A 26,336-nucleotide genomic window follows, 5' to 3' on the forward strand; every position below is an offset into this window, starting at 1 on the left:
GACAGAGCAGTTAATCTCAATACACAGAACAAATAAAAGCTATAGTAAATGTCAGAGGAGTGGAAAAAGACTAGCTTACTTATTCTAATGCTAGCATACACAACATGGACGGATGTTAAATGCTGCCGGGCTTTAGCGAAGCTTAGTAGGTTGGTTTCCCTTGTTTGGAATGCAAGTTTTAAAAAAACCACAACAGGAAATCTCCCTTTTTGTCTTCTAAATCATGAACAAAACTGGATATGAAACTGCAGATATATCTGAAGGATGTGATATTATCTGAGTAATTTGGTTTGATTTGCTAGTTACACACGCTCTTCAGTAAGTCAGATATCCTTAAATGTAAATTTTATTTTTTTTCCCCCTACTGGAAATGTTTTCACATCTAATTATGGTTATTCAGCTGATGCTGGTTTTACATCTTAATTATATTCCACAATTCTTCCTATTCTATCTGAAAGCACATTCACAAAAGTCGTTATTAGGAAATTACAGTATATAGTCCGGATTCATTGTTTTTATTTGCGAACACTAAAATTCAAATGTATGTTACGTATCATTGAAATGGTTAGTGTATCTCAAGATGGGATGTGGGGGGCACTGCAAACCCAAAAACCATGTCTAATTGCAAGTAAGCCTGGTTCTTGGTTGCCAACTAGTAAGAATCAATTTTTTTTTATTTTTTATTTTTTTTAGGAAAATAAGGAACAGGTATTTTCATTTTCAGTCAAGATTTCTAGCTTTTTTTGAAAATATCTTTTTTTAAACTGCATTATTTCAAATCAGACTAGACTGGTATTTCATGCTGTGTCTAGTTAAAAAGTTATTTGATATTGATAGAAACCTGAAAACAGTACTTGAAGTTTGTTTTCTTTGTGATATTGTATTTCTGGTTTGTGAGTGTTCAGGTAAATGTTTAAGAAACCATAACACTTCTTTATTTTTCTCTTTAATTAGACTTGTATGGAGGTATTAGAAGCTTTATGTGACGGTAGCCTTGGAGACTGTAAAGAAGCATCTGAAACATACAGAGCAAATTGTCATAAGCTTTTCCCTTATGCTTTGGCTTTCATGCCCCCTGGATATGAAGAGGATATGAAGATCACAGTTAATGGAGATAGTTCTGCAGAACCTGAAGAACTGGCCAATGAAATATGAACAACTTTATTGGAAAAAAATGACATTGGACCATATCTGGTGTATAATATTTTTGTCACGCACCTGCTGAATTGTTCTAACTTACACAGAGAAGGAAAAAAAATTGTTGCCTTCAAATAGTTTTACTTTTTTTTTTATCCTGCTGACAAAGTATATATATAAAATATCTAACATATTACTGGATATAGGTTGTTCAGTTTCTTAAAAATTAAAAGCTGCTAAAATTGAAGAAAAAAACCCCTTCTCCTTACCTACCTACCCATGTTTTTAAACTAATTTATATGAAATCTGGAGGCGTATAGCCCTCGGAGCAGGTGTGTGGCAGAAATATTACTTTAAATTTGTCTTGTGAGATTACTGTTATCTCAGACAGCAAAAATGCTGTTTTAGCACTGGATTCTTTCACTGAGCACAAAGAGTTGTTGGGGCTTTAGCATCTGACTGATTTTGATACGGGGATGATTCTGTCCATAGGAAGTATGCAATGTGAATCAGAATATACAGAGAAACCTGCAACGTACACGTTATGTTGTGGATGCTGGGACATACGGCTATCAAGCAAAATTAAGAAACATAGTGTGTTCAATAAGCTTGTTGTGTCTCTGAAATTCACTGTACACGATCAGTTTGGTGTTCTTGCACCACAGTTTTTAACTGAAGGAACCAGTTACAACTATCTCTCTCTTTGAATTAACTTGGGGGTGGGGAGAATCAACGTTGCTGTTCTTGAGATGAACCTATCAGCGTAGGTTGGCCAAACTTTTTAAAACTGTAATGCAAGAACCAAATAAAATTATGCACTGTGATGTGGCACCAACTAATTAGAAAGATAGCATGCATTTTTCACATAGAGTGAAAACAAAATGAGAACATACTATGGCTTGAAGTTGCAAAGAGGAGAACTCCTGACTACCATTTTGACTGATCAAGAGACTAATAGTTTAAAACCTCAGCAGGCCTTGTTCACGTTATGCAGAAAAAAAAAAAAAAGTGCTGCAGTTTAGATACCTCTGGAACTTTTCCACAGTGTCACAGGTTTGTAATACTTGAAGCCCTACATTTCTAAGAATATATTTCTTGCTCAGTTGTTTCAGGCAAGCCCAAGACTTTGTAACTTTTAAGGGGCCCAAGATTTTTTTTCAATAACAGACCAGCTTCTTATTCCTGCAGTTACAGATGTAATTTCCTTTGTCAAACATAAGGTACCAAATATAATGCAATAAAACGTTTTGAAAAACAATTGTGTGAATATTTAAACCAATCTCTGTTGTACTTTGAAAATGAATGGGTTTGCTAGAGCGCAGCTCAGGGTCGGCTTACTGTGCTGTCCAGTTACGCTAATAATGTCACTGCTGATGGGTGGTTGTTGAGTATAAAGTGCAAATGCATTATATGTAAATACTGAATGTCTGGGAAGTCCTATAACACAGAATGCTTTACTACTTGGCTTTTAAGTTCCACCAGTGTTACACTGAATTTTATTTTCCAAGTCAGGCTTCAGTCTACAAGTCTACTGTGTTAATAATATAGATGATAAGTGCTCAAATGTTGGTTTTTTTATAGGCTCATCATATAAAACAGAGCAGAAAATTAACTACAGCTTATAAAGTGAGTGCCTTCTTTGCTGCAGGAGTTCAGTTACAGAGTATCTGTCGTGTGGATACACAGCCTTCCTCTTCCACATCATGGAATTCAGTGATTGACACGTACAGTTAAGAAATCCAGGAAGACTTATTGGGGTTTGTAGTTTTCTAACTGTCAGAAGAACAGGTTTTTGTTTCTTGTTTATTCAGCACCACTTTCTTTTCATGGTTAGACTATTGTTGTGTATGTTTGCAGTGTAGTTCATGTCGGAAATGTAAGTTGTATTGCTATATTTGTATATTTAATCTGCTGGGCTTTTAGGGACTAGAATACCTATAGAGCCTTTAATTGACTCTGGTATTTATGTCTAGATCTCAGTCTTTTCTGCAGCCTGAGATACTTGGACTGCATGTCTTCTGCAACTACTGGAGATGGTTCAATCTTGCCTACACAAGCTATGAGCTTTTGGCCTTGCCTCTGAGTATTGCTGCCGTTTTCTTGGCTTCTGATGCTTAGCTGGAGGCAGATGAGTGCTCACTCTTTTTAACAGATTGTGAATTGCATCAAGCAATTTTTACTTTTTTTTCCCTCCAAATTCTGGGGTTTGGGTGCTGCCTATAAATGGGATTATTTCCTTTTTCACCGCCTGTTTTTGTGTTGAAATAGATGAACTAAAAGCAAGAAGTAACTTGTTACCTTTCATTATGCAAGTGGGAAAGGATATTTCTGTGGGCCTTCCAGAAACTTCCATCTACACATCTATTGTGATTTCCCCAAAGACACTTCTCCATAACCTTCCTGAAAGGCATCCGTAGTGCTTCAGAGATGCTGCTTTCGGATTGAAGAAGTTCCTCATCCCCTTCCAGAAGACTGCAGTCCCAGGAAATGAAACCAAGTCCAGCATTTACCTGAAGAAGAAGGTTCTTTAATTGGCAAAGGAATTGTTATTCCTTCATCTTCGCATCTCTCCCCTTAGATGCAATGCTCCAAGGGGCTGCTTCCAAGGAAGAGTTGTTAAGAGCTGGAAGTGGAAGTTACAATCCAATGCGATGAGTCTGGCGAAGCAGTAGCACGGAGTGCTGTGCTACACTGAAAACTTTCCTTTGCATGCTGAGATCCAAAATGGTAATTATTGGTGCTCGGCTGCCGAAGCAGGTGAGCAGGGATTGCAGTTGCGGCCAGAGTGACCTAGAACGTCGGCTTACAAATGACATGATTTGGTTCGATTCTTCATGATTTTCACTGGAGAAAGATGTTTCCACCATCAGTGGAGCCACTGGTGATGACATGTGCCATGGATATCTTTCCGGGGGGGGGGAACAACATTCAAACAACAATTCTTCCCTAGATAGAGACTGTAGATGGTGCAAATACACATTGCATGAAGCAATGCCAGAGTCAGAAGTGGACTTAAATTGTAAGTAACTGAAAGTGGTCGTTTGCCCCAAGGTGATAGGTGAGGTACTCACTTCTCCACTTCTTCCATTTGGAGACCAGAGCATTCAGACACATGGTATGTGTGAACAAACAGGTAAAGCAGTCTCAAAATGATCTATTCCGTAACTCATTTTTTGCATCTTAAATGCCTTAAAAGCCTCTATATTCTTCTAAAGTTACGGTTTTTTTCAGTAGAGGTCTTGATGCTTCCATGTTCGTGGGGGAGGAGTCATGTTCTGATGTGTCAGCCTGAATACAGAATGAAGTTTGTCGCTTGGTTTTTCTCCTAGCACAGGGAGAAAATTCCGAGTTTTCCAGGGAGCTCTCTAGGGCTAGATGAGGTACATATTAGACGATTAAATCTTCCTTTAGTGTTTGTTTGGGTTTGTTTTTCCAGATCTGGAGGTGCTCCAGCTGTACAGTAGACCCTGGAAGTTGATGTAGCACCTTACTCCAGCCAGATGGAATTGTCATCGTCTTTGTAGAAAGGAAACACTGGTGAGAGTAGGGTGAGATCAGGCCTGAGAAACCAGAGGTGCAAATACAATTTCAGTATCAACGTGAGCAAGTGCAAATAAGAAAACTTGCGATCTTTGTCTAACATGATGCCTTTGAGGGTTTGAGCAATGGTGCCATCGTTCCTGCAGTGCTAGCTTCCCCCATGCCACAGCTGCGCTTTCAACGTGTGCCACTAATGCTGACAAAACCACTTGATGGAATAATCCAGCTCAAGATACCTGAATTAAAATGATTTTATTTTTCCCTTTTCATGATGGCTTTAAAAGTTTTTGTAAGTGTTCTGTGCTGGGTAGTTAGCTAGCTTTGAAATCTTTCCCCCTAAGAAAGTTTGCTCTAAAAATGCAGTTTGTATCTAAGCGGTAATGTAAAATAGCTCGAACTATGTGGAAGTAAGAGTTACCCTTGTCCGATAACATATGCTTTGGGATTCTGTGGAGGAAAATGATGCAAATGTCATATAATTAGATGTATCAGTAAGAAATCAAGCTGTCTATAAGCTCATTAATGAAAGTTAAAGTTCCAGATGGAGGAAAACGGTTGCTGAGCTTGGGGAAAGACTCTTGCTTCCAGGAGCGTCCCAGTTACGAACTGTTCTTGGATGCTGTAAGGAGCAAAGGACGTATGCTTTTACAAAACTCCCAGTCACGTTGTGATGATTATATTTCCTGGAGATTGAAGCTGCAGTCTCCAAACACCAGTTTTAATGCCTCTTCCAGGCAGAGACTCTTCTTCCCAAGAGCCAGCAGTGAGACGGGCAAGGAGCAGCTGATAGAGCAGCTCCGCAAAAGGAGACTGAAGTGAGTTATAAGGAGGTGGCATAATAGAAATTCCATTTTAGATTAAGTATAAAAATAGCTTTTTTATTACTAGAAAGATTACTGAAGCTGTAAATACTATAAATGCAGCTTTCCCATGCCAAGGAAGCTGTAAATGTGTATTACTTTTAGAGTGGTACAAGCAAATAGTAGTATGTTCACAAAGATTCTAGCTTTGTATGTTGGTCTTCAAGTAAATTGTGGCAGAAAACCGTGGACAAAGATTGTCCAGTTTACAAGGGACCATATCAAAGGGTTTGTAAGAATTTTGTGAGACAAATGACTAGAAAACCCAAAGCATCTTAGAATAGCTTTCCTAAGATGTTTGTTGTTTTAATTGAAAATGTTACATCTGCTAACTGTTGATAACAAAAGACAAAAAGTACTTTTACAAACTATTTCTGCCTGGCACTGCCCATTCAATATCTACCTCTACTAGTCCTAGTCTAGTTCAGCTACTGCATAATTTTAGCCATTTAGCATACAACATGAAAAAGTGTCATTTACCTGGTTGGTGAACAAATGTATGATGATGGATAATGTTTAGTTTTAAACTGTAATGCAATAAACCACACACTTAGTGAAAGTCCTGTTGTTGGTTCGGTGCAGCAGCATATTTATTGCTTCATTGCTGATCTGTTTAAAAAAAAAAAAAAATCTTAATTATAAACTCCACCAAGTTACTTGCAATTGTACTGGGATTTGCTTTCACTTCCAGCCTTCCTAACCAGTTAACAATGTTGTACTGTGTTTTTACGCTCTTCTCTGGTGGTAGCAAATATCAAAACTGGCAGGAAGTCAATCAATGAATAAAAACGCTGAGTTCTGTTTGTAAATGAGTGCTAGTGTTTCCTTGTAGGGTTCAGTATCCTCCTTAGGTGCCTACCAGCTTTGTAATAAACAAGTTCCCGTAAATCCCCATTGTCCCCTTCCATGCTGACGGGTTGTAAATTGGGGCGGGGGCGGCTCGGGAAGGGGAGAAAGATCTGTAGGGAAAGGCTGTGACTCCCTTCGAGTCGGGCTGGTAAAGAACCACCTTGGCAGGGAGCTGTCTTTCCTACCCTGCAAGCTAATTGTACATAAATACAAATGATCCTTTGCTGTTTCAGGCTACAAAGAGCCAATATGGGGATTTGGGAAATGCTTTTACTGAAGGATTGAAAAAAGGGGTTTGAGAGGCAAGCTGAGTGAAGAAGCATTTGCTGTCTTCCTCAGATCTGGTTTGGGGGGGAAATAATAAATCTCGGTAGCCTTCTCTTCCCCACCCGTAAGTCCACAAAGCTTTCCTGACCCACATCCCCGGATGTCTTGTGGTTTTAATCAGTGAGCGGACAAAATAATATGGTAATGCTGACAAATTTGAACAAAAGTACCTAACTAGCAGCTGACACAGCATTCTAATAATCTATGGCGTGTTGTGAACATGTGACAGTTAAGATTACCTGTACCAAAAATTATTTAACTACTGTGTGTAATGAATAACAGTTCTGATCAACACTGTCTACAGTAAGCACAAAGGGCTCCAGAACTTGCAGGGTCTGTATTTTGTTATAAATGCCTGGGGAGGCGTTGGGGGTTAAGATACCGAAGTGATTACAGCGATAGTCACCCCTTTGGATGTGAAAGGGGAGCAGTAAGGGTTGCTTTGCACAGATTGTACCCTACTGAAAAAAAAGCATCCCCTAAAAAAATAGCATCTCTTCCTTATAAATGTCCTCAGTAATTTCATTCTTCTTTTGTGAGAGGGGAGGGGCATTCACGCTGGGTAACTGCCTGCCTTGACCTTCCAATACTTTCAAGCCTCACCCTTCCATTTCTGGGAACAGCACCTCATGACCATCTAGAAGAGGCCTTACAGTGCAGATTTGAGGAGCCAAGGCAGCCTGGCAGTTCATACGTTATTTTATCTGCATAAAACTGTCAGGATTGACTTTTCATCTCCATTTAATCAGGTGTAAAGGATCTTCCTACCCTGTCATCATGCTTCTGGAAACCATTCTGAAGGTCCCACATGCAGCAGCAGAAAGGCAGCCCCTGCCTGCGGGCACTCTGTTCCCCAAAGCGCTGCAGGGATGCATGCTAATTGCCTATCGCGTCCCCTTCTTGCAGCTATCAAACCTCACCAGATGCTGCTGGAGGTGAACAAATCCTGTTCTAAAACCAAAGAAAAACCAACTGATTGACTCATTGTACAGTTTTTTTAATAAGATGTACAAAAGTAATGTTCTCATTCGGATTGCATGACTTCTGTGATGCCTAAGCTGTTGTGAAGCAGGGGAAGGAGAAATCCCAGTTGGTCTACAGCTTAGCTGTGATGGAGATGAAGGAGCCAGCGGACTCGGCTGCTGCTTTATTCACGTCTTGCCTTCACGCAGCTAACCCACGGGCTGTGTAAATGCTCTTTATTTAGGAGAAAGCATGAGCAAAAATGGGACTGTCGACTAGTTCATGCAGTAAGGCTGGCACCTCCATGGTAAGTAAGTGCAAGCCGTGCGTTTGTGAGGGCTTTTTCAGGACCTTGCAGTGTCTGGCATTTTCTTCTAACCGCAAAACCAAGAGCCATCGCTCTGTTCTTCTAAGAGCCCCACAGAGATGTCCCATCAGCCCCTGAGAGTAGGAACATCTCTGTTTCACTGGATATACTTTGTATGATTTTATCACAAATATAGGAAACTTTAACCCAGACACTCCTCATAACATCTTAAACTGCTTTTATTAATTACCGACTAATTTTTTTTGCAGTTGTCTTTTTTGATATACAAGCATTTTTATAAAGTTCTAGGAAAACAGTGGCTTCTGGCTGTTTACATCATGCAGTTCAAACTTTTTTTTTTCTCCTAGGAATCATCAAATGTTCATAATTCTGCATCTCACTTCACTTGCAATATCAACAAATGTCTTAATGAAATGTAACTGGAAAATATTTTTATGCGTTTGAGCTGGGAAAACAATCTTTGCTTTATTGCAGAGTGGACTTGTTTGTGCTTTTCAATTCCTATTTTGTCCCCTGATGAGCATCTTTCCACCACACGTCCTTTACCTTCTCTTTAATTTTGCAGGGCTCTGATGATGGATGGTTACTCCCTTCAAATATATTTTTTTAACTGCTTGGCAAAATTGGGCTGAGACTTCTTTAGACTGCCATACATTACGTACAGCAGCAGCACGGGCTGCCCTGTGAGCCACCTCACCTATCTGAAATCCTCCCCACGCAACAGTTCAAATGCAGCGGGCCTGACCCCTACCCCATCGCCTCTTTCCCAAATTCCCTGATGCTTTGAACTAAAATACAGAAAGCGGATGTCTTTTGTCATCGCTTTATTCTGTAGTTTCCACTGCGATCGAAGCCATGGAGGGAGAGGGAGCTGGGAATGCCACGCAGACCGGAGAAGTGTTTAGGTGACAGTGTCCATGGGGCAGCTGACCTCTTATTCCTCCGGCTCCCTGCACCACGCCTTGGCTCTGCCGCTCGGGTTGCTGGAGATCTGGGCCCTGGGGGGGGGGGATGCCCTTGACAGAGGTGAGCTGCAACGGCTGCACAAGGCAGAATGCATGGGTAAGGGAAAACCGCCACCAGCAGGGAGCACAAAAGGATGCGAGATGCTGCTTTTCAGACAAAAAAAAAAAAAAAAAAAGAACAACTTGAGTGCGTACCAAATCTTCCAGCTTGGTTGCATTGAAAAGACAACTGACAGCGAAGCCATTCTTCCCTTTATAAGTTATTGATAGGTACGCAGAACGCATGCATACTAATGGCGACCTAAATTTACCTTTATGTAAACCCCTGAAAGAGAAGGGAAGGGGGGGAGAAGCCTTGTGCCGCAGCTAGGTTAAAACTGAGGAAGCAGCGACCTGAGGGCAGGGCTGTGAGTTCTATGGCTGGAGGCACCAGCTCTTGCTGAATGGGCAAATGAATGGAGGAAGGGCAAAAGAAGGACTGATGCCACTGGAATAAATACAAGTAGGAACCCTTAATAGAGTAAGAAACTTAGAAAACTGACAGCAGAAGGACATCTTAGCTGGGAACCACTGGGAAAACACAGGGTTTGCCTCATTCCTATGTTAATATTATCAGATGTGCGGGCTCCATCTGTTTTTTTTTTTTCCTTTTTCTATATACATTATAAATTATTCTTCCTGTGAGATCACAGTATTTTCAATAGTACAATACATTATAGTATTTGTTTTCTAATATCCTTTCATACGTAGTCCTCTTAGGAAGCAGATTTGTGGCTGACACCTCGAAGACTGCTGTTCCTTCAGAGGGGACGACCTCGGAGCAGTACTTCAGCGTAGCTGTGGAACCACATTACTGGTAAAGAACCTGGTTAGTCATCACAGCCTGTTGGGTCTTTCCAGCCTCTGCATAGAAACCAAAGCTAGTCAGAATGTTTTGGGGAGGTTTTTTGGGGGTTAGGAGAGGAGCAGAGAAAGGGTTTGCTCTTTATAAAAGTAACATTGATTTTATTGGAACCCCTAATCTTGTTCTTGCTGAGAAGAAGCAAGAACTGATCACAGCAGCAACTGATGTTGCTGATTTAAGTGGGATTTTACCAGTGAAGTGAGGACAGTTCCTAGTTTTGTTCATAGGTGGGATTGTGTACTCAATGTTTTAATTAAAATGGGAGTAGGGCTATGCCCTTGATAACAAATGACAGCCTGGGAAAAGAAGAGGGCAAGCTTATTCTTGCAGAAATAAGTAACAAAACCACGCTCTGATATCATAGTATTTGAAGAAAAATCTGTGGCCAGAAAATAAAGCACATGATATATCCTCACATCAAACAAAGTCCTGGGTCTCAAGGGCTTCAACCTGCAGCTTACACATGCGGGCAAATCGTTGGCAGGGCACAGTACAACTGGATTTGTTTGCCACCCGGGAATGATTTATCGGAGGCCATGGTGCAGACAAGTAAATATAGAAGCGTCGTGACATTTGATGAACCTTTCTGCAGCGCTGCTTTGGGATGTGCGAAAAGCCCTTCAGCACAGCACGTACAATTGCAGGGAGAGAGGAAAGCAGGGACGCGGCTTTTGGTTTAACACACACGTGGTGGATCAAAGCGCTTCAGAACTTTGCTGTCCGCTGGTGCTGTCTGCACCCCTGCTGTCAAGATGCACCATTAGGTTTTGTGGTCCCCCTCGGGTGAGGCAGCCCAGCGAGGCAGAGGGGAGATCGGAGACGCGTAGCCAGCGCTCGTACAGGTTTGCGCCCGTGTTTCAGTGACAACCTTTTGATGCAGAAGTTATTCAGTTATCGCTGAGCCAAATGGCTCGTTATTTCAGTCGCTGACATCCAAGAGCTGCATGATGTTACATTTCCGTACAGACCCAAACGGCCAAGCAGTGCTGGAGACACAATCCCGCAGCGTTCCAGCTCCCATGGACAGGGATGTCAAGCGGGCGCTCCTATTAAACTATCACCCATAAAGCTGCAGCTGCTGCCTTTAGCACCAAGGGCCCGGCTTTTCTCTGCCCGTGTTCGGCAGGAGATGCGAGGCTTCTGTCAGACAAAGACTATGATGGTACGTCCAGTGGATGAAGCCTATTATCATCCAGACCACCTAAAACATACACTGATCTGAACATTAAAGCCCCAATATCTCATCAGGCATGCAAGCAGAATAAAATCCAAGCACAAGCCAGAAATGGAAGAACTTTTCTTTTTTTAAAGCTTTTATAGTTTTGACAAGAACAAGGGCATGGAAGCAAATGAGGTCACATTCCAGTAACTGGCAGTAAAAGCAGCTGTGTCAAAACTTTACTTCAATGCAGAGATAGATGAGACATTTGGCTTTATGATTTCAATAGGGTATAGTAATACTTGCTTTTTCAGTCTGCTTTAAGAACCTGACGTACGGGGTCCTTAAATCCTTACGGGGTCCTTAAATCCTGCTTCCTTTTGTTGCTGCAACATTTCTGCCATCTGTATTTTATCATAAAGGAACATGTTAACGGGAGGTCAAACTCTTCTTAGACTTGCAAAGTCTAGCCTTGCAATAGCAGAACTTTTCCTTGCAAAACCACAGGACTTTTCTATGCAAAAAATGGAGGACAAAGCCCCCAGAGGAATTCAGATGTCAGAGGTACGGTATCTCAGCAGAAACATTAAAAGCATTTTTAAACTGCCTGTCAGTAAACTACCAGGATCAAAAGGACGCACCTGGAAACTTTTTCATCCCTTCAGAGAAAAACAACCAACATCAGACATTCTTAGACTTACTCTTTTTTCCTAATTTATTTTTTAACTTAAAACCCAGTAGACATAACTTTTAGATATTGAACAGTTTGCATGGTCATGGGACTGTCAATTTAAAATATGTCTTCAAGGGGAGACAGAAATAACTATTCTTGAAATGCTGAGCAAGTCCAGAGACTTGCAACTATTGTCAGAATCCCCTTCCTTAAGAAACCTCTATGCCTGCTAAATAAAAATAACTGTGAGCTTGGGCTCTTGTACACTCATTCACTGAACACATCTGAACAGCATATTAAAAATACTTGTCCTTGCAAAAGAAGAAAAACAAAAGCTTTTTCAGAATTTTTGTTACGTTTAAAAAGCAAGAGTTCAGACTTAACCACACTGAGAATTTCTGTGTAAGAGCTGCATGGAGTGATCTAAAAGTCCTTCAGGCTATTAAGTGTATTTGTAAGCCGCTCTTATGTAGGCACTGCAAAATAACAATCATTCAAAAATAAAACTCTATAATGTTGTGATATACTTTAAGTTCAAAGGGTGCTTTAAAAACAAACAGATTTTCTACTTTACAGCTGTTGGTAGACCACTTTAAATCAGTCAGAGGATCAACTTTAAAATAAGTTTTAAGATAATTTTTAGTTTACAGGTGAGGTGTATCAGGAATATTTGTACTTATACACAGGCAGACTTTCAATGGAACAGTTTTGATGCAATTTCTGTTTGTGAAATCCCTCACCACAGGCCAGCAGAAGTCATGAGGGTGTAAAAAGAGGCTCCGTCCTCCCCTTGTTCTTGTAGTCTCCCCTTAAGCTGCTTCTTCCCACAGCAGGCAGCAGAGCAGACTAGTTGGACTTTTGCTCCAGCCAAGCTGGAACATTTGTAATTGTCATACCAAAACAACACTGCATCAGTTTTGCGCGGGTTTACGTACCCCAAATTCAGCAGGCCACAAACTTAAAGCAGTTGTTTACATGGAACTCTTCATATATAATCTAGTTTCACACTGCTCAGGCTATACCTGATAGAAACATAGCTTGTCCTCCTCCTGAGCTACTGCCAGATGGACTCGATGACATGTACTGAAGGCTGTTGAGTAAAGTTTTGATTTTTACCATTAGCGGATGTGTAGCACACCCAGCATACATGTTATCTTTCAGCTGAAATGTGTGGCTAGCAGTGAATTGTTGATGGCTGTGGGACAGGTATTTCTCGGCCTCAGCTGGATTTGAAAACGGTGCGTGTTCTGCCTGCTGTTGTGCAGGATTGGGCTGTGAGACCCTGGGCCAAGACCCTGAGGTGGGACTGAAAACTGAAATTAGATTTTTTCCAGATCTGATGCATTTTAGTCATCACCTATTCCTACTTTCCTGCTCTGGGTCTGACCAGACATGCCATTCTGAATCACAGAACACAGAAAATTTTAGCTACTGAAAACGCATTCCCATAAAAAAATTCAATTTTGACAAACTGGAATTTTGTCATGTACACGATTGAGATTTAAGCAATCTCTACACGGCTTAGGAATTCTGGCTGAAAGTATGAAGTTTGCAGGTATCTGCCCATGTAAATCAACTGACCTTTCCACCTCCGTCTTACCACAGTTCAGACCGGCAATGGCATCTGGGCGCCAAGCACAAAACAGAGGCAGTGACTGCTGTCCTCTCGATGGGAAGCCACCTCCCCCCCCAAACTCCTGCTCTGGAGGGACAGCTTTACTGGAGAAAGGCAGAGTGGGTGGGATAGGTGACGTCACCTTGTGTCAAATCACTGATTTCTTACTGACTCATTACGGCTGATCAGGAAGTCTCATGACTGGTGTAACAGGGAAGTTCTGAAAGGAGAACAGGCAAATAATGAGTACCACCAAAAAACTGTAAGCGAATGAGGAGCTTCATTAACAGCACTCAGGATTTTTCGTCCCCTGGACTTTGAAGTAAAGCATACTTTTTCAGTAAAGAGTACTTTACTTTCCACACCCAGAAACCCGGAGCAAAAACCTTTACATATTGTCCACATCTGGGACACTATCTATTTAAACTCTGCCCAGCCCATGCCCATGAAGGGTTTTCCAAAGCCAGATTCCCCCAGGATAGTCACTCTCCAACAGGAAGCGTTAGCAGATGGTGACTCTTGGGTGGTGTTTACTTCAAGCCCATTCTTTCAGGGGCCAACTGTGCTCCAGAGCATCCCCGTGAAGGAGGTTCTGCCTGTCCTACAGCTAACAAAACAGAAACTGGGCTTGACAGCATTGAGAGGCAAATTCACGAGCAAGGTCTTGGGGATGTCAGTGTGAAATTAGCAGAGTATAAAAATCTAATGGCTAAGAATGCCTCCAGCCGCTAGATGGGGTATCAATTCTGCCATTTGAAGTCTTAGTTGTTGAAATAAAAGATGTTAAGAGCTGCTGAAGAGCTCAGATCTAATTATAACTCACTTTGGCCCTCTCGGCATAACCCAGATCAAACTCAGTTAAATGAGCTGTTGGCAGACGCTACCAAACAGCTGTTTAAGCTCTCCTTTTAGCATGCCAGCCAGAGCCCAAACCAGAGCATCCCCCGCTAGAATTAGCATTTCTCTGCTTCTTTAACCATTAGGCTGTAGAAATATGCTTGCTTGTGCTCCCTCTCCTCAGCCAAACACATTTTACATTCTGGCTGCATAAAGGAGCAATTCTGTAGAAGAGGCAGTAACAACTCAAAGGTGGCACGACCTCCTCGCGTTCCTTTAATCTTACTTTCATACCAGAACAAAATTACTCCTCTTCTTTGACAGAATAAATTATTTGACAGCATAAATGATAGCATCTCATCTCAGAAATGGACTACAGTGTGGAGGCACTTCTCTGCAATCTTCCATTAGGTTGGTCCACAGAGGAAGAAAGGGAATAACAAGAACTAAGATGGGCACTATAACTAAAGTTGCTCTGAACTCAGGGCATTTTATTTTTATTTAATCGAGCCTATTGTTTTTATATATGAGCAATGACAGGCTGCTTCAAGCACTACACTTCAGCCACATGACAGTTGTTGCACAGGGAGCAATGACCAAAGAATCAGTTCTGATTTGCACAGGCAGAAGCCCTGAACGGGCAGAGGACGACTCCTGATGGCTATTATTAGGTATCTGATCCAAACCTCAGGAATCCTGGCTCAGCTATCAGTTGACAGGCCAGAGCGCCACCACTACGGTAACAGTTCTCTCAATTACTCCATCTACGTTTTGTTTTCAGTGCAGGGGTTAAAAATTTTTTGCTGGTGGACATTGTTTAAACTTGATGTGTACATCCTACCTCTCTCCTAGGTTGATGCCCTCGGTGAGTTTATTTAAGGTAACCCTTCTTATTGTGAGATACATCAATCACTTTTGGTCCAAGTGTCTATCAGGGATGAACTTGCTGCCATCTCGTTACTGTAAACGAGAACAGAAGGGTCAGGCTGGAATGCAGCAATGGCACAGGGGTTGGCCAAGACCCACCTCCCCTTGGCTGCCCCACAGCACACACACAGCCTCCACAACACGCCAGCCAAGGCAGGCAGGCAGGCTGCCCACAGCAGCCTCGGGCCTGGGGAACTGTGGAGCTCAGCAGTGCCCGAGCGAGAGGCCTGGGCTGCTGCGTCGTGCCCCGTGCCACAAGCCGACTCACAACGTTCTCACAGAGAATTTCCCCCACGATTAAAAGCAAACCCTTGTGATCTCAGCCTCCCCCTTATTTCGCACACTCCAGTCAGGCCTCTCGCCTTTGTTTGTCATCGACATAAACGCTTTACAAATCGAGCCCCGCCGGTGGAGGTGCTCCTCCGGCACAGGTGGGAAGGGCAGGCCCCTCCAGCATCCTCCACGGGCGCTTGGCTGGCTGTGCGGGTACACTCCGCTACCCAAGCCCCGTCGGTACCCGGGTTACCGCCATAAAAGGGGCAGCGATGCGGGTGCAGGGGAGCTGCCGTCCCGTCGCGCCCCCCCAACCCGGCGCCTCAGGGCCCGAGCCCGGGCGAGCGACTTCACGCCCCCAGCGAGGGCCGCGCGAAGCCGACGCTCGCGCCCGCCCTGCGGCCGGGGATTGGCTGAGGGGGCAGCGCCGCGCTCTCGCGAGATCTCCCCGCGCTGCCGCTCCCGGCCGATGGGCGGTTGCAGCGCGAGGCGCCGTGACGTGTCGCGGCGCGGCGCTAGCGGTAGCCGGCAGCGCGCGCTGTGGGCAGTCGTTTCTCCCCGGGGCGGCGGTTAACGGACCGCGGGGGCGCGCGCCCGTCCGCTGCGAGGGAGGCAGGAGCAGGAGGAGGAGGAGGAGGAGGAGGAGAGCGGGGCGGTCGCCGTCGCGGTCGCGTCCCCGTCGCCGAGGCGGTCCGCCCGGGCCCCCGGAGCGATGATGGCCGCTGCGGCCGACCTGGAGTCCTCGCTGGAGCTGAGCCTGACGGGCAGCGGCGCGCTCACCGGCGGGCTGCCCCCGGCGCGCTCCCGCATCTTCAAGATCATCGTCATCGGGGACTCCAACGTGGGGAAGACGTGCCTCACCTACCGCTTCTGCGCCGGCCGCTTCCCCCAGCGCACCGAGGCCACCATCGGCGTGGACTTCCGTGAGCGCGCTGTCACCATCGACGGCGAGCGCATCAAGGTACCGCCGGGACGGGGCGGGGGGGGGTGTGGGTGTCCGCCGCCCTCCCCGCCCCCGTGTTCGGCCCCGCGAGCCCCGGGCAAGGCCGCTGGCATAGGGAGCGCTGCCCGCCGCGGCCTGGTGCTGGCCCCCGGCCGCTTTGGGCCTTGGCCGGCCGCAGGGTGCTGGGAGCCGGGGGGGGGCTTGCACCCGCCGGGCCCCGACCCGGCTGCTGACAGGAAGGAGCAGCCCGGGCCTGGTACGGGGCCTCAGCATCGCTGTAGGCAGCAGCAGGGAGACCAGGAAAAGCGGGAGGAGAGGAAGATGCGGGTGCTGACAAGCTGGGGCCGATGAGCCTCTGCCAGCGCCTGGACAGCTTACTGCCAAAGGCCCGGGCAGCTGGCAGGGCAATGTGCGGTTGGCGTGAGGAGCAGACATCCCAGCCTTCCTTGGCGCCGTGCCGCTCGCAGGCGCGATGCTGCGTGGTAGGGTTCGTAGGCTGTCGTGTCACATCTCTGTACTCCAGAAGTTCGATGCGGTTGTGTCATGTTAAACTTTGTTTAAAGCTATTTTGCCTTGCCGCTATTGGAAATGTAATTACTACGTAGGTTTCTATGACAATGAGAAATTCTTACCATAGGCCAAACCCTTGCACAGCTTTTGGCAGGTGTTAATCAATAATTTCTCCTTAAAACGGACCTTCAGGTAGATCTCTTACATAGCAGTGTTTTAGTGTTGGCTGTGCCTGGTATCAGCAGCTTGTTGCCTCCCAGAAATTTTGCTTCTGTGTTTATCAAGAATCGCATTTAATTGACTTAACCTTCAACACCAAGCTATGCAGGTGCCGCTGTTACGAGCATTTTGCTTTAAAAATGTCCTGTTAAGAAATTGAACATTGTTCAGGAGTGAACTGCTGCATCAATGATAGCAATGTGTTACAACTTTTCATTATTGTTTTTGTAGGATTCTGTTCAGATTGGTGCACATTTAGGCAAACGTGGTAGAGAACTAGACAGTGACAGGTTGGATACCTAGCTCACATTTAACTGTTGGGTTTCTGCTCTCATTATAGGTTTAGCTGAAGCTTAGTCTTACAAAGCTAAATTTAGTGAAAAACTGGGTGGGAGGAAAAAATGCTCTTTTGCCTTCTTTGCACTGTAAAGCAAATTTTACAAGTATATGAAATATATCAAGTCTGCCTGGTATATACATAAATGCTAGTGGTGATCTCATTCGCAGATTAGACTACTAGCTGCTTACAGATGCAGTTTTCTAGGAGTGACATGGTTTTAAACTGAATCCCCTCCTACTTCTGTATTACAGTTTGTTTCTATGAGAAAGTTTAGTAATGTGTAGAAAAAGGGAGTAACAGTAGTCTTGGAATTGTAGTTTTGCATTTATTATCACCAGGCTTTGTAATTACAGCTTATAGTCATGTAGCTGAAAGCCATAGTTTTTCCTTGCTTATCTACTGACTAAAGAAATTGCAGAGGACATATAAATCCATTTTTCTCTTGTGTTTTTTCTTCTATTTCGTATCCTTCTTTTTAACTAAAAAAGAAAAATGAGTAAGAGTATTACTCTGTTTCTTTATAAAACCACTGAATAGCACTTTTTTGGCTGACAGCTGAGATTCAGTACTCCCTGGTCAGTTGCTGTCCATGACGGAGGAGAGACCTTCCCGAGGGATATCTTCTTGTCAGCACCATCTTATTGACTGGCATTTTCACCACCTATTCATTATGCTTGACCTTTGTTGGAAAGAAAAGAAGAAGAATATAGCCTTAACCACAGTTCTGAGATGCTTCACATAGGTTATTGTGCCATTCTGTTACACATGTTGTGGTAGGTTGTTCTGCTCCGTTCTTGAGAATATTACCTGTTGAATATACCAGTTCTGGTTGAGGGAGGCAGAGAACTGAAGGAGGATCTTTTGAGACATGTTTTCCCAGAAGTTCTGTTTCAGCTTTAAAAGAAAGAAACTTTATCATTATGGCCAGGACTCTAGCTCACAGGGGGATGCTGTGTGTCATCAAGTATGCACCAATTTTTGGGTTTTGCCACCTCTTCTCATTCATCTTTACCTTTCTTGCTTGTAGCAGTGAGCTCCAGCAATGCCTGTTGAGCCAGGAAAGAGAGAAGCTCAGATGAGGCGATCTAGTGCTGTTCTTGCTGGGCCCTGAAGGGCTTGCTGAGCAGAGGCATTTTTCCCCTTATGTTGTAGGAGACCATAAAATAGTGTCTTCCCTTTCTCTCTTCTCCCTTCCCCCAGCCAGCTGGATGGTCATTCTTGTTCTGCTACAGTACTGAGCGTTTCCCTCACAGCTGGAAAAATGCTGTGTCATTGGCAGGAACACAGGCACAGTTCTTCTTGCCGGGGGTCTCCCACACAGGAATTATGTAGAATTCCAAGACACAGGGACGAGTGTATCCCTTTGTAGCTTGTACAGTAGGCTAATGGCTTCCTAAGGAACACCAATGCCTAGATGTGATGAATAAATAAAATTTTTGACAAATGAATTTTTTGTATTCTAGATTTTCCTCTTCCTAAATTGATCTAAGCATTGAAAATCGAAGAAAACAATGATGTCACTCTTTACTGACCTACATTAAAAGAGCAAAGGATGCAAATGAAATTCAAAGAAGACAGTCCAAGCATCTTGTTCTGTACCTTTGAACTCTTCGAGTTTGGGTTTTTTTTCCCCACATCTTGTAGAAGGAGACATAGTTTACCGTTTTATCTTTATTAAAGGCCAGTTATGTTTTTACTAGCATGTTATAAACCATGCATGTTAAGGGAGTCCTTGTTTAGAAAACAGCCTTTCTGGATCTCCAAAAAGGAGTCAGAAGGTGGGAGGTGATGGCTGAGTCAATATATTTAAGTACCGTTTGTCTTTCCTAGGGAGTGTGACAAAGTGATTCTGTCCACAGTTTTATTAGCTGAATTATGCTGTTAAACCAAATTTTCAAATCACACATTTTAATGCTATATTATAGAAAAATGTACTCCCTTGAAGATAGGTGGTATTGAACTAATAATGAAACAGTAATCTTAATGTTGATTCATTAATGCGCATCTATTAATGTGAACATTTTCAGTAGTTGTTTTTCAGTAGAGCACTTATTTTGGGGGTCCAGAAATGGAATGGTCTCCTCAAGTTCACCTAGTAAGAGGAAAAAAGAAACTTCTAAAGTGTGAAATTTTGGGGAAGGATTTGCCTCTCAGTGCAAATGATTCCATGCCAAGAATATTAACACTTTTAATTTGAGATAATACCCTTCAATCTTGAAAGCTGCATGTAAATAAAATTTAGGAGGAAATGTGGTTTAAACTTAACTTGGAAAATACGTAAACCTTTAATTTAATTTCCCCTTCTCTACCCAAGGCTGGCAATACGCTTGCGGATCTGTGCTTGACTGAAGCATGACTGATTTCTGCTCTTTGAATGAGGTGGGGAGAGAAGCGTAAGCTTACAGCTGCCTGTGAAAATGAGCTTCCTCTTTAATTTAATTTGATACAGCATCTTCTACGATAATCTGTAGTGATTCCTTAACATCATGTTGTCTGAACATAAGGATTGCTTCAGTCTGTGCTTCTTTCTTCTCTCTTTTAATTTGTCAAATTCCAAATTAATAAAACATTTCCATGAATCTCCTGACCTTATAATGTTTTATAAGTGCTAGAACTGGAATTATCTCTTGTCTGGGTAGGTGTATGAATCTTACCCAAACTTAAGTGCCTACATTTAATCTGATTGTCTAGAGTCCCTTAACAGACCATGGCGATGCAGTCAGTTGTGATTTAGAGTGTAATACCATTGGTAAAAAGTGTGTATTTGCTCTAAAATGAAACGGATTACAACTGACTACCAGTTTCTGTGATCACAGGCTGGGGCACCTTGCTCTGCTTGTCTTAATAATCTTAATGACCCTTTTAGAAGCAGGATCTTCATAAGTCTGTGGATCAGAAGCTGCAGGTAACTGGGCTGGACTACAGAAGCCAAGCTGTTCTGTTGTTCTCATGTAAATTCTCAGTTCCCTTCATCAAACCAGTAACTGGCATTTCCACCTGCTCCGATCTGAGTTTCTCTTGAGGATGGATGACCAGGGTTGAACATAATATTGCAGGAAAAGTCACACCATCCTGAAACATCACTCATTCTTTCTTTTTTCCTTCACTCTATCACACTAGTGATTCATAACGTCCTGTGATCGACTTGTGTATCTGGATCGTCATCTGCTTTGATAATTTCCAAACTGATGACTTTTGCACTTACAGGAAAAATCTTTATTAGTCACTGTTATTAAGACTTTGCATCTGCTTCTATTCAGTTGCACCCTATTTCTACTGTTCCAGCTTTCAAGAAAAAAAATATTTTATGTGATACTATAATCCTTCTCTCTCAGTGATGCATCTTAGCTTCTTGCCATCAGCAAATTTCTCTGGCACTTGGGTTTCCTTTTTTTTAATATCAAAGTCACTGGTAAAAATGGTAAACAAGGCAACTTTCAAGACACTTGCAATTTCTAAATAAGTTTTACTGAAACATTTGGATCAAAGGTATGCAGAACTATGGTAATGGGAGAACAATTTCATCAAGGGAAGATACTGGCTGTACCTTTCATGGGAACAGGTTGAATTTTAAATTTACCTTCATCATCTACAGAACACTTAATATTCCTTGAATTCTGAATCTGAAAAGAAACTCTCCTTTCTTTCCCAGGGAGGAAACATTTCTTTCTGCCATTTCCTGCTCAAAAGTTAAAAGCTGAAGTACTAATCAAACTGCCTCAGCCATCAGGGATCAGCTGTACAGGATGGACAGGAAGCTAGGACTCAGCTTTGACCCAAGAAATTATGTGTTGTCTTTCAGCGTTAACACCATCACTAAGGCGTGTGCAATAGAGCCACGTGCTAGTTTATTTCTTACAGCGTACAGTAAATCTAGCGTTGCAGGTGCGTTGGCTCTGACTGCTGTATATTGCAGTCCCGTGTCTCCTGGAGAGCAAGTTTGTTAAAATATCACTGTCTCCAGTAAGTGCACAGCTATGTAGTGTACTGTACGCATCTGAGGACTCTCAGGCTTCCATTATACCAGGATGATTGATGCATTTAAAATTTTTATTAGTTGTTGCTTACATCTCCTTTTGCTTCAAGGCTTGTTTTGTGGTGTTGTAATCTGCACCTGAGAAGTTTGAAAGCATTTAAGTTCTTCTGAATATGTTTTGGTCCGTTACACTGACTAGGCTTCAGTCTGTTTGGGATCAAATGGTGTGTACCTGCAAACAGTAGTGTTATGTTAAGCTAACAGGAGGTTTATGGGTTTGGGTGTTTTTTTTTTTCCTCCCCTCCCTTTTTATGCATGTTTTGATACTACAAACCACAGTGTGGTCATAGTTTAAGCATTAAATAAGCTTAAGGTAGAGGTTCATCACAGGAGGGTTTGATTCCAATAGATACACTACAGAGAAAGATTTCTTTGTCCTGATTTTGTTGATGTTATTCATGCATGATTTGATTTCTTCCTACTTTTATGTAGTACCACAATAGGCAGTTAACTTCATGCTAAGAACAGCACTTTGGGGAAGATGACGGTTTTTTTGGCAATAAAAAACTGTGTCAGCCGAGAGTTGTGCTGTGAAATACATGTTGGTTTTTTTCAAATAAAAATGCTATTGCCAAGACTTCAGTATTTGTTTTTGTAAAAATCTTACAAAATACATACTCCAAAAAACTTTCAGAAATTCATATTTGTGATCAAGTTGCATCATAATTTCTTCCTGGCTTCAATTTTTTTGCAGTTTTTAAAGCAAAAGTTTCTGAAATTGTGTAAAAGCAACACTTTTTTCAGCGCAAACGTTTCAATATAATTAATTCAGCAGAATGGATTTCTGTGATCATGTGACTTCCCTTGCTACAGGTAATTTGTATTATTTTCCAACATGAGTAATAAACCAATTTTTTTTCTCTCATCGTCTTTCCATTTTCAGATCCAGCTATGGGATACGGCAGGCCAGGAACGCTTCAGAAAGAGCATGGTGCAGCACTATTACAGGAATGTACATGCTGTTGTGTTTGTATATGATATGACAAACATTGCCAGTTTTCACAGTCTGCCGTCATGGATAGAGGAATGCAAACAACACCTTCTTGCCAACGATATACCACGGATTCTTGTTGGAAATAAGTGTGACCTGAGGAGTGCTATTCAGGTTCCGACGGACTTGGCCCAGAAGTTTGCCGATACTCACAGTATGCCGTTATTTGAAACCTCTGCCAAAAACCCCAATGACAATGACCATGTGGAGGCCATATTTATGACACTGGCTCACAAGCTTAAAAGTCACAAGCCATTAATGCTTAGTCAACCCCCAGATCGCGATGAAATACATATAAAGCCTGAACTAAAACCTGCCATGACCTGCTGGTGTTAAATCGTGCTATTATCAGCTCTCACCTTGTCTTGTTTGCAAATGCTTTGAAATTGTGATCTTGGCAAAGTTCCAGGTTTTGGTAGCAATTATAGCGAATCTCTTTGGCACTTTAATGTGGTTTTTTTCTGGTGTAGATGTGCCCATCTCATGTTCTTGCACTTTGTAATTGTACTTTCTGAATTACTGAAGTTTCGCTATAAATATACAGGGAAAGTAAACTTTCAAGTGAAGTTTTGACAAAGCAATTCTACTTGAGCTCTTGCTGCCTGAGGTTGTTTTCATCACTTGTGGTACGGTTATAAATAGTAAGCCAGTTTACTAACATTTTTGGTTGCTACTTGCATTGCAATAACATAGGAGAAAAAAGTGTTTTGTGACAGCCAGATAGCTTGATTTTTTGGGTCAGTGAGTGGGGAGATTTTTGGTATATGAAGGAATATTTGGTGACTGCTAGCAAATTGCTAAGCAAGTACCTTTTTAGTTTAAAAACAAAACCCAGGACTGTCAGATAAAGTTCGGGCTGTCAGCATAAGTGCAAACTGCTAGCTTTTGGCCTGTCATTCCACTGTAAACGTTGTCTATTTCTTCATGGCAATGGGAAGACAATTAACAAACTTGTCCCTACCTCTTAGGCAATTATTTGATATTTAAAAGTTCATTAATTTTTCATAATTAGCATGTAAAAATAAACTATGCATTCCTTCTTATTGAAAGTACTGTAGCACAGGATTTGGGGTAAATTTGGGGCTATAACTTCTCTGACCTTACTAAAACTTCAATGCCGATGTATTTCTAAAGATGCCGTATTTGAGTTGAGTGTCCCAGGGTAAGTAAAACACTTCAGTAATTAAAAGAGTGAGTGAAGTTGGCTGAAGCATGCTGGTTTTCAAAGATTGGGGTTTCAGAGGATTTTAGTGATGATGAATGCTTTTCAGATATCTTGAAAAAGCTTTTTTACAACCAACTTCATGACATATTTCAGGGATGGAAGCGCTTAAGACGAAATGTTAGGAATATGGGACTTCCTTAAAATACCTCTGAATACAAGATAAATTAGATCTTGAAATATGGAGAAAACCTGCCAACTACATAATCTGTTAAGAGATTTTTGAACTAAAACCTGCTTGTGTTACGTCATGGCTGTATGTTGGGCATCCTTGGCATTACTAATGTGAGTTAGTGGTGGATCAGGTGGGAAATTACTCCTCTAGAACCATCTTCTGTGTTCTCATAATTGTAACTATGTTATTTCAGTTCTGTCTGAAGGTCAAGTTTCATAATAAAAATGGTGCTAGGTTGCACGTAATTATGTACAGCAAAATGTGAGCCATAGAATGCAATCTATGACTTCATTCATATGCCATGTCGAACAGTGTTTTGTGACTTACTTTTTAAAGGAATTGAGGTAATTTTTTTTTTAATTATTTTTTTTTTTTAATTTGCAATGTGTAGTGTGTGATGCTGACTGGAAACTAAAGGGGAGGGCCAGTTCAGAAGCTGCCACCCTAGTGATCACATAGGAAAAAGGTTATTGAAACAAGATAACTAATATTATGTAAACTACTACAGTTAATAAGATGTGATTCTATTGCAAGTTATACTGACAAAAGAAAAATGCATTGACTTTCTTCTAGATTTAGAAAGAGCATTGAATTTGGTCTAATATGATTAAGATGTTTAAAAAGAAGCTAATCAAAAGGTAAATTTTTTTCCCTGTATAAAGCTGCTACAACTGCAACAGTAATTTTGTTTAGGAAACCTTTGTAAAAGGGAACTTTTGTATTCACTTTGAACCTTACATGACTAGAATTTGGTTTACAGTCTTTTCAGAAACAATCAGCTTTTTAACACTAGTGTCCTTAATGATGTTTTTTTTTTTTTTAAGAAAAGGATTGATCTTAAATTTATGTGTATACTATTGTAAATAAATATGGTTTACAATCCTCTTGGACAATTTTTCACTCATGTCCTTAATCCTTTTTCTCAAAAGGATCCATCTTGACTATTTGTATAATCAGTATGTCAGCAAGCATTCTTTTTTCTTCTTTTTTTTAATTAAAAAAAACCCCACAGAATGAAGAATTCCAAAGTGAGTCAGTCAGGTTGGGGGTTGAGGTAAGGAAATTATGTAGCTACAACGTTACTGTTAAATTTTATATCAAAGATCTGCAAATCTGTTAAGCTTTGAGTTATTCGCAACCTGTAAATAAGGGCCCTCATGTCATTAAAATTGTGTGGAAACAATGTTGAAGTATGTAGTTTTGTCTTCAGCACAAAGCATGTTTTAATGGTTCTGCCATAAAGGTAATGTGGTCATTAACGCAGGATTCACTATGCTTCCTGGCTTTCAGTGGTAGTGTTCTGCCCACAGAAGTGATGTCAAAAGTACTGAATACTTTGTATATGTATTTTCACTTTACCAAATTGTAAAGTTGGGTTATTTTGTATGTATTGGGGGAGGGCACGACAGAATCCCGGAAACCTAATAAACTGGCTTTGCCACAGACTGTTAGCACTTGTTTTCAATGATAATGCTAAGAACAATGATACAATTTCTTATGGTAAAATGCATTAAAAAAACTCTAAGGGAGGAAAAAGAGTTTCTCGTTTCTGTATGTGTGGGTGACAATTTTGTGAAAAACTGTCACAATACTTGGACTACTGTCAGTGCTTTCTTGCGATGGCTCTGAGTTGTTATGGAGCATCCAGAGCACCCACCTGATGATTCAGAGGCATGCTCAGAGTTTATTGCAGATTCCAGAAGAATGGGAATTGATACAACAGTTATAAAACTAGGAATTACTGACCCTTTAATGTATGTCAGGACACTAAAGGAGTCTTCTCCATTACTCTCAGTCTCACCTGGTGTTCAGAAATAAAAGCTTTTAGCTTCACATGCAGGCAGGACTTCTTTGTTATCTCAAAAGACAGTCTTGATGGTTTCCATACGTGTGTGAATGCACATACATGCACACACACGTATGCACACACACAGCAAGGCTTCAATTCCAATTAAGTTGGGTTTTGGTAACTCATTGCACTTTCCCCACAAAAGAACTTTCACATCATTTGTGTTATTTACTGTTTCACTGCTGTCCTATTTATGCTCCTCTTCTAGTTCCACACTTAATAGTGTATTAAAAGCAAAAAGGTAAAACACCTTTTAGAGATGTTTTGCGTCTCTAACTAGGATTGCAGTCATCACTGCTCAGACTGGCTGGTAATTCTGCTGAATGATACAAAGGATGTGTCTACTGAATGTGCTTTTGGACCCAGAGAATGACCAGGAGCGACCCTGGTAGGCTACCAACAGTGTGATGCAGTTGTGAGCCCTTGTCCTTGACTGACACTAGCTATTTCATCAAACTGCTTAGGAAGGAAGTGACTTTCAACCTAGGCCAACATACAAACTCTGTGTGTGCCCTGGTATACATGCAGAGATTTGCTGCACATTAGGGTTTTCTTGGGCTGTTTTTTTGTGTCTCATGTCTTCATCATGACACTATAGCTAAGAAGCATCAAAATACATGGGGGTTTTATGTGTACTGTAATGTCTCCAAAGCAAAAATTGCTAATCCAATACAGGGTCTAAAGCACATAGCTA

The 26,336-nt window shown here is 42.0% G+C and overlaps 3 protein-coding genes and 1 long non-coding RNA gene across 5 annotated transcripts in view; 2 read left to right on the forward strand and 2 right to left on the reverse strand.

Moving 5' to 3' along the window:
* NAA15 (N-alpha-acetyltransferase 15, NatA auxiliary subunit) overlaps positions 1–2,395 on the forward strand; it is a 38,500-nt gene extending 36,105 nt beyond the window's left edge. For both annotated transcript variants that reach the window (XM_075751186.1, XM_075751187.1), the window contains one exon: positions 955–2,395. In XM_075751186.1, coding sequence (XP_075607301.1) covers positions 955–1,155 — 201 coding nt within the window. In that variant the 3' untranslated portion in view covers positions 1,156–2,395. The remainder of the gene's footprint in view (positions 1–954) is intronic.
* NDUFC1 (NADH:ubiquinone oxidoreductase subunit C1) overlaps positions 1–26,336 on the reverse strand; it is a 181,054-nt gene that overhangs the window by 39,575 nt on the left and 115,143 nt on the right. The gene's annotated exons all lie outside the window — the stretch shown is intronic.
* On the reverse strand, positions 10,038–15,748 carry LOC142601670 (uncharacterized). Its single transcript, XR_012835211.1, has 3 exons — positions 15,602–15,748; positions 13,287–15,117; positions 10,038–11,436 (listed from the first exon to the last, which is right to left on the reverse strand). It is a non-coding gene; the product is annotated as an uncharacterized LOC142601670 (long non-coding RNA).
* On the forward strand, positions 15,827–25,236 carry RAB33B (RAB33B, member RAS oncogene family). Its single transcript, XM_075751188.1, has 2 exons — positions 15,827–16,318; positions 22,289–25,236. The coding sequence occupies exons 1-2, from the start codon at positions 16,070–16,072 to the stop codon at positions 22,730–22,732; spliced, it is 693 nt and encodes a 230-aa protein (XP_075607303.1). The 5' UTR covers positions 15,827–16,069; the 3' UTR covers positions 22,733–25,236.

Source organism: Balearica regulorum, chromosome 4 (genome assembly GCF_011004875.1).
Source record: "Balearica regulorum gibbericeps isolate bBalReg1 chromosome 4, bBalReg1.pri, whole genome shotgun sequence".
NCBI lineage: Eukaryota > Metazoa > Chordata > Aves > Gruiformes > Gruidae > Balearica > Balearica regulorum.

What these genes read in the sequence shown, in the direction of transcription:
- RAB33B (XM_075751188.1), top strand. Translation starts at nt 16,070, where the DNA reads ATGATGGCCGCTGCGGCCGACCTGGAGTCCTCGCTGGAGCTGAGCCTG. An exon ending in TCGACGGCGAGCGCATCAAG is followed by an intron (nt 16,319 to 22,288) that starts GTACCGCCGGGA and finishes TTCCATTTTCAG; the next exon opens with ATCCAGCTATGGGATACGGC.